This window comes from Poeciliopsis prolifica, unplaced genomic scaffold, assembly GCF_027474105.1.
Source record: "Poeciliopsis prolifica strain line A6 unplaced genomic scaffold, Auburn_PproV2 SCAFFOLD035, whole genome shotgun sequence".
Classification (NCBI taxonomy): domain Eukaryota; kingdom Metazoa; phylum Chordata; class Actinopteri; order Cyprinodontiformes; family Poeciliidae; genus Poeciliopsis; species Poeciliopsis prolifica.
In genome coordinates, this window is record NW_026562410.1 from 2,164,208 (window position 1) to 2,176,926 (window position 12,719).

Consider the following 12,719-nt stretch of genomic DNA (forward strand, 5'->3'; position numbering starts at 1 on the left):
ATTAAAGTTTATATTGATAACATAAAAAAATAAAAATAAAGGGCAAGAAAAGGGTGGGAAATGTCATCTTACTGTTTTTAAACAGCAGCAATTCTTTACATTTTATTTTAAAATAATGCTACAGGAATAAAAGAGTCGCTTATCTGAAGGGTTTTCACACAACTTAACCGGAACTGCAAAATAATTTGAAGGCTGCTGGATGTATTATTACAGAGCTTTGACCTTCAGACAGCTCTGATTCCAGCGATGTGAACCCCCAACCATGACCGAGCTGTTCCCGTTCACTGCAGAGCACATTTATTAAAAGGATCCGGGAGCAGTAACCGGGAGTTAGCATTGTCTCATTGTCCGTCTGCAGCAGAGCTGGGGAGCCTTCACAGTCCAACAAGCACAACATTTCATAGGTTAGACTCCACAGTTTGTTTTTCATCTGAAGATGTAATTAAGCTAATATACCAACAAACAAAAAACTCTGCATGAAATTGTTTTCAGACAAAATTTATTAAGTTTTTTTGCTATGTGGGATGTGCCATTTTACACATTCCTTCTGCTAAAATCATCCCGTCTCATGATATCACACAGTGTACTCTTTAGTCCATTAACAATAGATACATTGTGCTGAAGTAGCATTTCAAGTATGTTTTATAGTGGATTTTCTTTCTATTGGTAGGCCTAAAATGCTGAAAATATACTTCTGATTATTTAAAAACTTCATACATATCCTATTGAGAGCATATCACACCAACCCTTCATAAATAAATGTGAGTCTTGGAGATAATCAATTGATGAACAGGCATGGGCTTGTTACCAGTATCAAAATTATATGAATGTATTATCCAGTTGAAAAATTGTAAGCATATGCCTATATCTGGCATGTAAAGTTTAATCCTTTTACATGAGCCCCAGACTTAGAGATGCGTGTGGTCAGTGTGACATCTTGATGGATTATGTTCAATATTCTTATTTTGAAATAAGCAAGGAAGTAGTTTAGCTACCAATGATCCACATTTACTCTGTGGTAATTATTTAAAGTAACTTTTCAATTAAAAATATGATTCTTACAGTAGCTAAAACCCAAAATTGAGCTCTTTAAATGATTTCCCTTTGCATTTAGACCAATAACTCTCAATCTTTCATAGGTGAAAAAGACAAATATGGATGTAATTATGCTCAGAGTTTATGTGCATCTATTACTTGTGAACTCAATTTTGGGCATTGTCTCGTCTTGTCAGCAGGGCACATCTTCCAAGATTATCATTAGATCATGGTGTGCAATTTTATCTTTTTTTTTTCTATAAGTATCGTGAGACTGGCCCATGTCTGTTCATTAGCCGTGTCACTTCAGGAAAGTTTTGAAGAGATGCTCCAACAGCTTGGTCACAGGGAGCTGTCCATACTCACCATCCTTGACCCCCCAGGACCCAACGCAACTTGACAACTTGGTAGTGACTCAGTAAAAGAGGAAAACAAAAACAGGCAGGCAGGCACCATGAGAATCCCAAAAAGCCAGGCTGCGTGTTGATGAAGCCTGACCTGAATACCCCGAGGCCAAGATGACTAATTGTTAATTAAGGCGCGGAGATGAAAGGAGAGCTGAAGTGTAAATGAATGTGTCAGTCTGAAGGAGCTCTCAGACACACCTTTTTACCCCCGCAAAGGAAAGTCAGCAGTATTCCAAAACTTGTGGGTGTTCTCGGGGCCAGCTGGTTAATGCTGTTTGCAGGGAAATTGAGATTCTGATAATGTTGGCGGAAAAAAAAAAGAAGAAAAAAAAAGAAGAGATTGGAAAATTGAAGGGAGAGAGTGAGAAAGAAAAAACATCAAGATGAAGGAGGGGGATCAGGTATGAATCACTGGAGACAGAGGAGAGGCATTTGGCTAAACTGTGTATGTCTTCGCTCAATGATGGGAAAATGAATTGTAGCTTAGGGCAAAAAAAAAAAAAGGGAAATCTGTGAAGATATCGGTTTGTTTTGAAGCTGAATGAAAAAAAAAAGAAGAAGAAGAAAAAAAGAAATAAAGACTCCAGCTCCTTTTATTAAAACATTGTTCCAGACTTTTCTGATGTTTGGTTGCTGTTTTGACGCTGCAGTCCTAATCATCTCCCATTTCTAGGCTTTACCTTCTCCCAGGCCCTGGGGGCAGGACTCAGGCAGGTTGGAGGCAATGTCCCTGAGACTCTCTCTCTCCTCCCTTATCTCCTGGATGTCCTGCTCGATGAGGGACAGGCGGCTCTGCTGTTCTTTAGCAGCAGAGTGTAGCTTCTGGATCTTGGAGCCCAGCGCCGGGCTCTCCACACTCCCACGCAGCATGCTCAGACGGCGCTCTGTTTCGTTTAGGATTCGATGAAAGCGCTCCAGAGGCACACTCCCGTCTGACGAAAAACACACAGGAGATGAGGAGACGGAAAACGTAGAAATCAGAGGAGGATTTTTCTTTTTACTTTGTTCACTGATGGACTCATTAAAGATTCAAACAGTGTGCGAGTCTGCATGATGACCTAATTACAGTGATTTTGGTCATTATCCTCCTAGGCATGTCAACATGCTGACGAGAAAGTGCCAAATCCTGGGCTTTTCAGCTAATTCTACAACTTGGCACATGCACTGCTGTGGAAAAAGTATTGGCAATTTACAGATTTCTTCTGTGTTAGCCTTTTTAATACAACTATATGTTTCAGATTATAAAACAAATCTTAAAAAAAACAACAACTTAGAGTCAGAAGCAGCTTTTTTGACCGATATAAAATACCTAAACAAGGAATACGACGCACTCACAGCAGATAAAGTAGAAATATAAAAACATTAAAGGAAACAAAGTAATGTAAAGGAATGATATGTTGTTATTGATGCTTTATTTTAAAATAAATTGATCAAAACCAAACTGGAAGTGTACATAAAAGCACCACACTCAAATCATAAGTTCACTCGGTTAACCCCAGATCTTTGGGTTAATTTCACTTTTGTAGTAAAAGGCTTGATTACAGCCAGAACTGCAGAATCAAGAAATCACCTCAATAGAACCTGTCTGACAACATGAAGTAGGCTAAAGGGCCCCAAAACAGCATCAGCTCAATAATTCAAGAATACACAAGAGGCGAAGTCAGTGGCACCGTTCAGTCTGGAAACTGAGATACTTTTAAAGAGAAATGCCTTTTCTGCAAGAACAGATAAATGATTCCTCTTTCCAGGGACTGAAAGAACTCAATGATGCCATTCTCTTCTTGCATCTCTGGTTTGGTGGATGCTGCAGGTTGTTCTTGACAATATTCACTGCTGAATCCTTAAATATAAAGTAGCTGTGCTGCGATGGGATAGACATATCAAGACATCTTGTTATTTTTAAGTATGTAATGTCGTTGCCAGCAAGAATGTATCTGTTTTTCTTGCAGCTTCGAGGAAAAGAACCAACTTCTCAGCTCTTGTTCAGTATGCATTGGCTTTTAGGCTTTGGGACTCCAGCAAACCTCGGCGAGGGCCTGATATCCACAAATGGATAAAATATGGAACAGTGGTGAGGCTTCCCATGCTTGGCCAGAAACTATCATTACACCAAAAGTACATCAACAACTTGTAGTGTTGATACACTTTAGGTCTTTTTTTTTTGGCATAAAAGTCCTAGACATTTAAAGGATTGAAGGCCTCAGTTAAGGCCAGCATTTGTGAGTGAAAATAACAAAGATACTTGGTACACAACATTGAACATGGGAGACTTCTTAACATTTCCTCCTAAACTTAAAAATCACTGTATTAGTGCCTAAGGCACTTGGGTGAATATGAAGAACCTTTTGGAAAATCTCCTTTTTTATCTAATGTAAAACTAATATAGTGTATTAGAAAAAGATAATCATATATTAGTTTTTTCTTGTGACACTGTTGATGTGACCGACTTACCTATTTTGCTGATTAGTTCACTTAGCGTAACAGAATATGCCTCCAACTGGAGTTTAGCTGCTTCCATGTCATTCTTTATGCTGGAAAGAGACACTTCAGGCTAGACAGAAGAACACAAAATGATTACATTTTTATTTATCTTAAACAAAGGAGGAGATCAATATGCATATATCTAGGTAGGTACTAAACTATAATTTGGAGGAAGACATTTTCCTGCCAAAAAGCTCAGCTATTTAGAGTTAATGGACAAAAAAGTCCAGACAGCTTTAAAACCCAGTTTAATTATATCTCATATGACATCTCTTCCTCAATGCTTTCTAAAGTTCAACTTGAGTTTTAACATGACACAGAAATGGGCAGATATGAAAAGACATTTACTGTATTTTTCTGTATGTTTACTTAAACTTACCTCTGTTGGGATCATGGATTTTGCTTTCTCTGCTCGTAATTCTTGTTCTGATAACTTATTTAAAGCAGAGTCTATTTGTGAGTTAAGGTGAGAAGCTGCGGTCCTGGAATGCTTGGCTTGGGTCAGAATGGCTTTGGATCCCTGCAACAAGATACATTACATGTCTGAAAGGACAAGTTCAGAGTTTAAAGCCTAATGTTTCTACACCGCTGCTGATTAAAAGGCACTTAGGTGGAATTTTATATTTATACAGATTTCATAATTCGAAATGATAAAATCTGTAGTCCCAGGCAGGTTGAGGGAAACTTTGAAAACAAAATAAATGTCAATAACCACCCAACAAAACAAGGCAAGCCTCCACTCCAAACAAATCACAACAAATAGGTCCAAATTTAGAAGTTAAATGTGTTCAAGTGTTTAAATCAGATAAATTATGTCAGTCTAAAATAGTCAGCAGTAAAAACAAAACAAGCACCTACCTTAGCCACATCATGTGCCATTTGCTCTGCCTCCTTTGTGGTGTTCCTTGTGAGGCTGGCGTTTTCCCTTGCCGGATCTAGCATCTTCTCAATTTGCTTGACCTTCTTCCTGACCTCTGAAAGGACCTTTTCTTCCTGGGGTCTTTGCTTCTTTAATGCAGTCTTGGTCTGAGCCTGCCGGCTGGGCCACTCTTTCACCATGTCTGGAGATGTGAGAATCGACACGGACAGACAAATTGCTCTTAACTCAATGAGGTGTAGATTCAAGGTGGTCATAGTCTCCCAGTTCAGGACCGATCATTTCTGCGCACTCTGTTTTTCGTCAAGACCTCATCCAGGTTGTCTGATCAGAGAACTGTCCTCTAATGTTCACTTGATTCATGTTTAATATTTCAGCCAGAGAATTGACTTTGTAAAACTTAGAAAAAAGCTTTCCACCTCATTATACTTTCCAAGTGATATGCAAATACACTCAGCCGTGGACAGGCTTTACATCTTGTTAGCTTGATATTTGACTTTTTAATTTAAGATGAATAATTCTTGAACATTTCAAGAACAGTCTTACTTTCTACTTCTCTATGGATGGTGATGACGTCTGACTCCACTTCTTTGCCCAACACCACTGATGTCAAAGCAGAAGCTTTTGCCTCCTGAACATTCCCTTGGAGCTGCACAAAGTGAGCAAAAAAAAAACAAACAAACAAAAAAAAAAACAATTAAATTGTGAAACAAAACTTAAACTAAATACAAAATCTCCCCACCAGTCATGCTGATAAAAACTATTCAAATTAAGCTCTTGTTTGCAAGACAGCTGAGGTTTTCATCTTTGCTGAAACGCTAATTGTAAAAATTGTTCAAAGAAAAGTTTATAAAGTAGCAAAATCTTTTATCCTCACATAATTAGCAGGAATTGCAGTGAGATACGTCCTAAGCTGAATGAGCAATAAAATACAAAGAAAAAAACATGCTAATTTTTGCCTGTAGTATTAATTGGCATGCGCATATTATAGCACTCCTATACCTCTGCAGTATTATGAAGTTTTCAGATGACATGTGGTCAGACTAAAAGGAGGAGTGACAGGCAGTACAAGGACAAAGTGGAGCTGCTTTCTGATAGGTGCAGAGTCAAGGACCAGCAAAAAGAGGTGGATATCGAGTTTAAGTAGCAAAAAATAGACATCCCACAGAGCCCCGCTGTTTGGGAATGGAAAGTGAAAGACAACCTAACCTAGAGGACAAGTACTAAGCAGCTGTGGAAGAAGGTGAAGCCCACACAAGTCTTCTCAAACTTACTCCAGAGTGTGCACTGGTGTACTTTCTGAGTGAACGATTCAGAAACTGAACAGTACCAGATAAAACAATGTAAGTTTATTTAAGACTAGTTTTAAGTATGCATGCTATATATTTAGCAAATATATTTGCTATACTTCAGAGATCACTTCCCTTCATAAATTAAAAATATAGAGTGTCTGTTTTTCTTGCAAGAGAAACAGTGCTGTGTGTTTAAGAGTCACAGGCAAGCAAGCTAGCTAAGTCCATTTGTTCACCCTTACAAGCAAAATATTGGAATCCAACATATTTTATGAGGTTAGTCAATAACTTTCAAATTCAAAAGAAAAAAAGAACAAAGAACTTACCATTTTTATTGCATCTACTTCTTCAAGGTTTTTCAAGACTGTCTGTTTTACTGACTCCATCTCCTTGCTGATGTTACTGATGAGATTCTCTTTGGTTTGAATTTCTTGGTCCAGCTCTTCTGTCTGTTTTAAAATGTTCTCACTCAACTAGATAGAAAGAAAACAATGTAGATAAGTGTAAGCTGATTTTGAGATAAAATAACCAACCCGCTTTTCTCAAGAGGTTACATTAGCCCATTCAAATATTGCTACATTTGAAATCTATAACACAGAAAATCTGAAACGGACCGTTTCAGTTTACAGTATTTTGTTTGCTTGGAGATGCTGAAGAGGTTTGCCACCTCCCTCTGTGATGCTGTGCACCCTTTGAGCTGCAGCCTCTGCCAAAAATCTTTTCTTCTTTGCCGACTTGGTGTTCTTTGCATGCCAAATGTTAAATCAAGTGGAAAACTTAAATTACTGCCTCGTGGTCGCCTGCCTCCTCCAACCAGTCAAGTGTCAGTTCACACCCATCTCTCCTACTGCAGCTGAACTATAATGAGTTTCAGCCTTTGTAAAATTGACCATTGTATAAATCAAGATGCTAAACATATTTGCTATATTTTCTTTTTGTATCTAGCTTAATTTGATTTTTATTGTTTACTGCCATTTCTTTTTTTTTTTTGCCATCGTCAGCTCATTCTTTACTAACCAAAAAAATTACACATAATTACAATTCTCTCTATGAGCCAATACCAATTCACCCAGTTGTTATATAAAAAGATGGCACCTTTCACACAATGTTTTTTATGAATTTTCCCATTAATATTTTGACTTCTGGAAAAATGTTGCTTGTTTTTCCAGACATTTACATACAAAGTTCAATTACAAAGTGAATACATCAGTAACTGCCAGGCTTCTGAGTTTTATATATTTTTACCAAAGCACAATACAGTACTGCCACCACCATTTTGGGGTGATGGTGTTATAGATTTCAGATGTCCAGCTCTAGTCCTCAATGACCAGAGTCCTGCATGTTGGCCAGTGATCTAAATGATTTAGAAGAATTTCTGCTCAAACACAGCTGATTCAAATTGTCCAACTATTGCCTCTGTGGAGAACTTTGAAAAGACAAAAAAACAACAACAACAAAAAAAGAGGAAAGCTCTTCCATTTCAATAGTAGGTCAGTGCAGTTAGCCTGACTTGTGTGTCTTTTATATATTCCACCCATGTGGCCATGTAATCACACACACAAATTCTAGGGTGTCTTGACTGACCTGTGCAGTGGAGTTGTCCGGATGTGTTTGGTTGAACTCTGTTTGGTTTGTGTCTGAAGCTGCTCTGGCATCCATCAGAGTTAGCTGATGTAAGGATGATGTGATGTTACCCAGGGCAAGCTTTAAAGAGGCATCTTCTTCCAACAGGGCCAGATGTTCAGCTACAGTAACATTTAGCAGCACAGTGAGGTTTTCCTTCTGCTGCTGCATTCGGGTAATTCTGGCATGAAAGCAGGAGGGAAGGACAGATTAGTCACAAATAAGGCAGTAAAGCTAAAAATCAGCTAGAATCAGAATGTGCTGCATTTATTGGATGTGGGAAAATACTAAGTGATGTGCTGCAAGATTGTTGGTGCCTCATATTCACTGCGAGAATTCAGGAGCTTTCATTGCAATATTTTGACATGGAAATCCTGTGCCTTTATTGATATTGATGATGAAGAAACTCTGCTTGTGATTCATTCGTAAAGAGGAGAAAAGTGAGTTTGACACTGCGGAAAGAAAGCATGATAAATAATGAAAGGTGTTGGACGCAGTGCATGGGATGCTGAAATTGTCATTTTTTATCATGTTCAAAGCTGTAATTATACCTGATCTGTTTTGCCTCAAAAGAGCAGGTACACAAATAGAGCAGGGCTGCTAAGCAGTCATTGCCCCAGAAATGAATGAAAATGCTTGGCAGAGTGCAGGAATCTCATAACATTCTGAATAGGTTGGGGCTTTTTATATGGCTGCATAGTTTTATAGACTTATCTGAGCAAAAACAATGCAGCTCAATTTCATCAAACCATAAAAAAATATGGAAAAGTTAAAAGACTTCCACTTTTAACAAAAGGCTGCATGACAACATTCAAAACTTTATGCAAAAAGTCAACTTGCAGTGGATAATGCAAGTTAAATAAAAATACAACAGAGCCACACTAGTAAGGCCAATTAGTAAGTAATTGTTTGATAAAATCATTAGCTCGAAAGTTTGCAGCATCCTTTGTCACCTACTCAGACCTGATAAGGCAAAGCTACCGGTGGACTGAATGAATCATAACCTTTTAAAGGGAACTCAGACTCTGCAATTATATTGAAACACCATGAACTTATTATTTGGATGCTTTGAATTTAGTGAGGAAAAAAAACAAAACAAATGCAGTGTGTTAAGCCTTTAAACAAAGATAGTAAGGTCAAACATCATTTAGAAAGCATTTAAATAGACTACATTACATCCAGTAATTACATGCATGCTAACCCTAGTGGCACATGTCTTTAATTTAAATCGTAAAGCTTTAGCAAGAGGAACTGGAAACTGCAGCAGTCTCAGCTTTGTCAGAGAAAATACATACACACTTTTCAACCATAGAAAATTGTTTTTCTTTGTCGGACATGCACAGAGTGATTTTCTGCAAAAACGTAACAAATACAATCGGATTAAAATCAAGCTTTTGATATTCATGTTTACTATTTAATGAGGTTTGTTTTTTGTGATTTCCTCATGAAAAAATATTCCCAACAGCCAAACAGAGCATCTTATTTTATACTATAATAACATTATTTCTGTACATGCTACTTTGATTGCACGCTGAACCAGCGTGTGAGAAATGCACTGTGCAACTCTTTATTGTGGAACTTTAAAACACAGAAGAAAAACGTTCCTGTTCCTGTGTTTTGCAAATTCATTGTTGCTTCCCGACCTGCCCAAAAATCTACACTTTTATCATATCTCAAGCTATCTCCGCAACTTTTATTCTTCTATTTACTTCCAAGACGCATTTCATAAAACAGCAGGTGTTGTTAAAGAGATCATTCAGTTTCAGGCAACACAACCAACAACAATCTGAAACAAATAAAGTAATTCTACTCATAACTGGTTTCTCCAAAAATAAACAAAGCACATTCAAACCATTGCATTCATGTTTTAATCGAAAGTGAAAATATAAGAATGGAAAAGTTGCGTGTTTTGCTCATCTCCAGTTAACTTAGTGATTTTTGCTCAGTGATTCTGAAAAGCACAGTGAAAGATGCAAATGCCTTGCAGCAAAAAGCAGTGAAAGAAGTAGGTATGTCTTATATCTCTAACATTTATCTATTATTATTATTATTTGACAATCTTCTTATTTAATATCCTAACCTCAGTGAATAGTGAGTAGGCAAAATTAAAACTTTTAAAAGAAATATAAAATATATAAATCTTCCTCCACAGTGAATCATTATGAACACGTTCCAATATGCAAAGTGCTAGATTCACTCATAGCAAATGAATAAGAACATAGTTTTTCATTGGTTTAAAAATTTTTAATACTGTCATGATTCACAATTCAGGCTCGGTGAGGCAGAGATCTGAAGGTCTATTTTTAGAAACAGATTGAACACTTTAGTTCTTTTCTGGTTCGATAGTTTCCAAACAATAAAACGCCTCTGCTAAAGTATCAACACATGGGGAAATATGTGTGGGAAAAGCAATTTAATGGTGCCCATCTGTGCTAAAACTGCTCACTTTGCATGCTATAAAGTGCCTCTCTCACACGCACACACACACACACACACACACACACGCACACGGTGATGTGCAGCACTGCTCCAGTGATGAACAGAACTCTCCCGAATCAAGCTGACTCCCGTTAGGAGGGGGTAATCAATTTTGAGCTCCTCGCTTCTTTGCTCTCATCATGGCCACCGGAGGGCTTTTTGCATCATTCTGTCTGGTGTTCGGGATAATCCTCAGAGCAATCACATGCTAGGAGATGCAGTGAGCGTGCTGCAAATCCAAGAAAGCAATAGGCTTACAGCGAAGAGAAGCTGTCCCCCCTGTGACTAAATGTCTTACTCCTAAACTCCAGCGTGCTTAAAAAAATAAATAAATAAATAAACAATTGCAGTGAAAGAGAGGGCTTTGGGTGATAATGCAAGGATAGGTACACTTCATTGGAAATACAGCGGAAAAGCCGAAAAATCCAGACATCAGAGCGGCTTGTTGGGTTAATAAGTAACGACTGTGTTATGTGACCACTTTAGCATTCTTTCTGCTTGTGTTTCTTTTTGTGCTTGTGTGTGTGTGAGTTAATTTGTTTTTGCTCACTGCTCTTTCAGATTCCTGGTGTACTCCTCTGTGGCGTTGTCCTGCAGTAGATCCATCAGGAAGCTGAAAGCCTGCTTTGACTCACGCACCGCCCTGCTGGCTATGGCCTCAATGTGGTCCGCCGTTTCTCTGTGACTGCAAAGAAAAAAAGAAAAAAGAAAAAAAAGAAAGAAAGGTGGACAAAGTGAAAAGAGAAGGGGGGAAAAAAAAGCATGCAGCATAGAATAATAGACCATTACGACTGCCTGAGGTGAGGTGAAATAGATTTGAGCATTGATGCTTCCCACCCCACACACTGGATCTCCTGGCCAGGTTTCTGGAACAAGCATATAATAGAGCTGCGAGCTCCGAGTGGCCGAGAGCATCGACTCGCTGCGGTGTGACCGGATTGTGAGTGACAAGCACGGAAAAACAGTGGAGCAGCGATCCACAGATTATTGGAACACAGTCCACTTTTAATTGACCACTGAAAACTCATTGAACAGACTCACCTTTTCATTAGGACCTGGGAGTCATTGACCATTATGCTCCATTTGTTGGGCGCTGATATGGCTTCAAAAGAAATGACCTGTGAAAACGACAGGTGAGGAAAGCGACACAGTGAGTGGGAGGCCCGGCTTTAAACTAGTAGTGGTTTCTCTGGATTCTTGTTCTGATAATGTTGATCTAAGGTAATGAGTAGTTTCTCTAGATTCTAAGTTTGTTCTAATTCCTCAAGTACATAAACTAAATGTTCCTGTTCTGGAAGTACTGCAGCTTCCATACAATTGTATTTCAGGTTAACTGAGAATGGAGTAAAAAAAAACATCAGATCTAGTAAGAAGTCAGAGGAGAATCTGCAAACTGATTTGACATGACTGGCAAGTGTACCTCAAATAATATTTTATTACATCCTTGGTGTGTAGCTTCTCGGTAGCCCAACACATTGAACCTTGAAGAAGATGAGTTACAGCAGAAACGTAATAACAGGGGCCACGCCTGTCAACTTAGAACAGGAGGCTCACCAAAATTGGACAATAACAGGCTGGAAAATGTTGCCTGGTCTAATGAATGTTCGTTTTAGTCCTCACATTCAAATGGGTGGGCCAGAATTTGATGTAAATAATGTAAAACGATATTTTCTTGTCTCACTTTGGGCTCATCACTAAATAATCAATTTTTAAAGTCTATCCAAATTTTATGATCTCACACATTTTGAGATCGCAAAGCAGAGCCCCATTTGGATATGGTAGAATGACAGCGTTGCATCACGGATGTGCAGCCAAGAAGTTTGCAGGAACATAGACATGTTATCATTTCAGTATAGAATCAGATGAGATGAAAAACACTGCAGAATTTGTGCCACAGAGAGCTAAGGCAGATCTATGCAGGGAATAAAACACAAGCCGGTGCAAGTAGGGTGTACCTAATTAAATAGCCTGTAAGCGCATGTTATTAAAAACGATGTACGTATCCACAGAAGTGTTGTCTTGATAAAAATTATGTCCACACAGCTGAATGCAGAGTCCTTTACCGAGTGACATCCAATTTGGAGAAATGCACACAAACCGAGCGAACTGCAATTAACGCTGCTCAATTCTGTGCTCCTTTTGGAAGACTGCCTGTCGATTGATTATCAACGAAACAGCTGCTGCAAGTGATGAGAGCTACAGAGGTCCAGTTTGTCTGTGCATGCACAAAGACGATCAGAAAGGAGGAAATTACACTTTGGCTAGAAAAAGCTCACTGATCACTCTGAAGTCTAAACAAGAGGACAGGCGGATCCATAAAAGTTTCCTGCAAGCCTCAGGCTTACAATGAAAGGCCACCAAATGTGAAAAGAACAAGTTGTTAATTTAGGAATCCATTAAAGACCGGTTAAATCTTTGCTTTTGGAGAAAGTAGTTTGCCATTTAGATGTGTGGGACAGAGGTCTATTATTTGTTAACTTGAAGGGTTTCATAATCACAAAAGGATGGAGATTTTGTCACATGTAA

The 12,719-nt window shown here is 38.4% G+C and overlaps 1 protein-coding gene across 1 annotated transcript in view; it reads right to left on the bottom strand.

Annotated features, from left to right (window-relative positions):
- Positions 1–482: 482 nt before the first annotated feature.
- lamc3 (laminin, gamma 3) overlaps positions 483–12,719 on the bottom strand; it is a 115,518-nt gene continuing 103,281 nt past the window's right edge. Inside the window, exons 20-28 of the mRNA XM_055052666.1 lie at positions 11,235–11,311; positions 10,744–10,878; positions 7,677–7,896; positions 6,419–6,565; positions 5,347–5,449; positions 4,782–4,984; positions 4,303–4,443; positions 3,894–3,993; positions 483–2,374 (exon numbers count right to left, since the gene is read on the bottom strand). Coding sequence (XP_054908641.1) covers positions 2,112–2,374; positions 3,894–3,993; positions 4,303–4,443; positions 4,782–4,984; positions 5,347–5,449; positions 6,419–6,565; positions 7,677–7,896; positions 10,744–10,878; positions 11,235–11,311 — 1,389 coding nt within the window. The 3' untranslated portion in view covers positions 483–2,111. The remainder of the gene's footprint in view (positions 2,375–3,893; positions 3,994–4,302; positions 4,444–4,781; positions 4,985–5,346; positions 5,450–6,418; positions 6,566–7,676; positions 7,897–10,743; positions 10,879–11,234; positions 11,312–12,719) is intronic.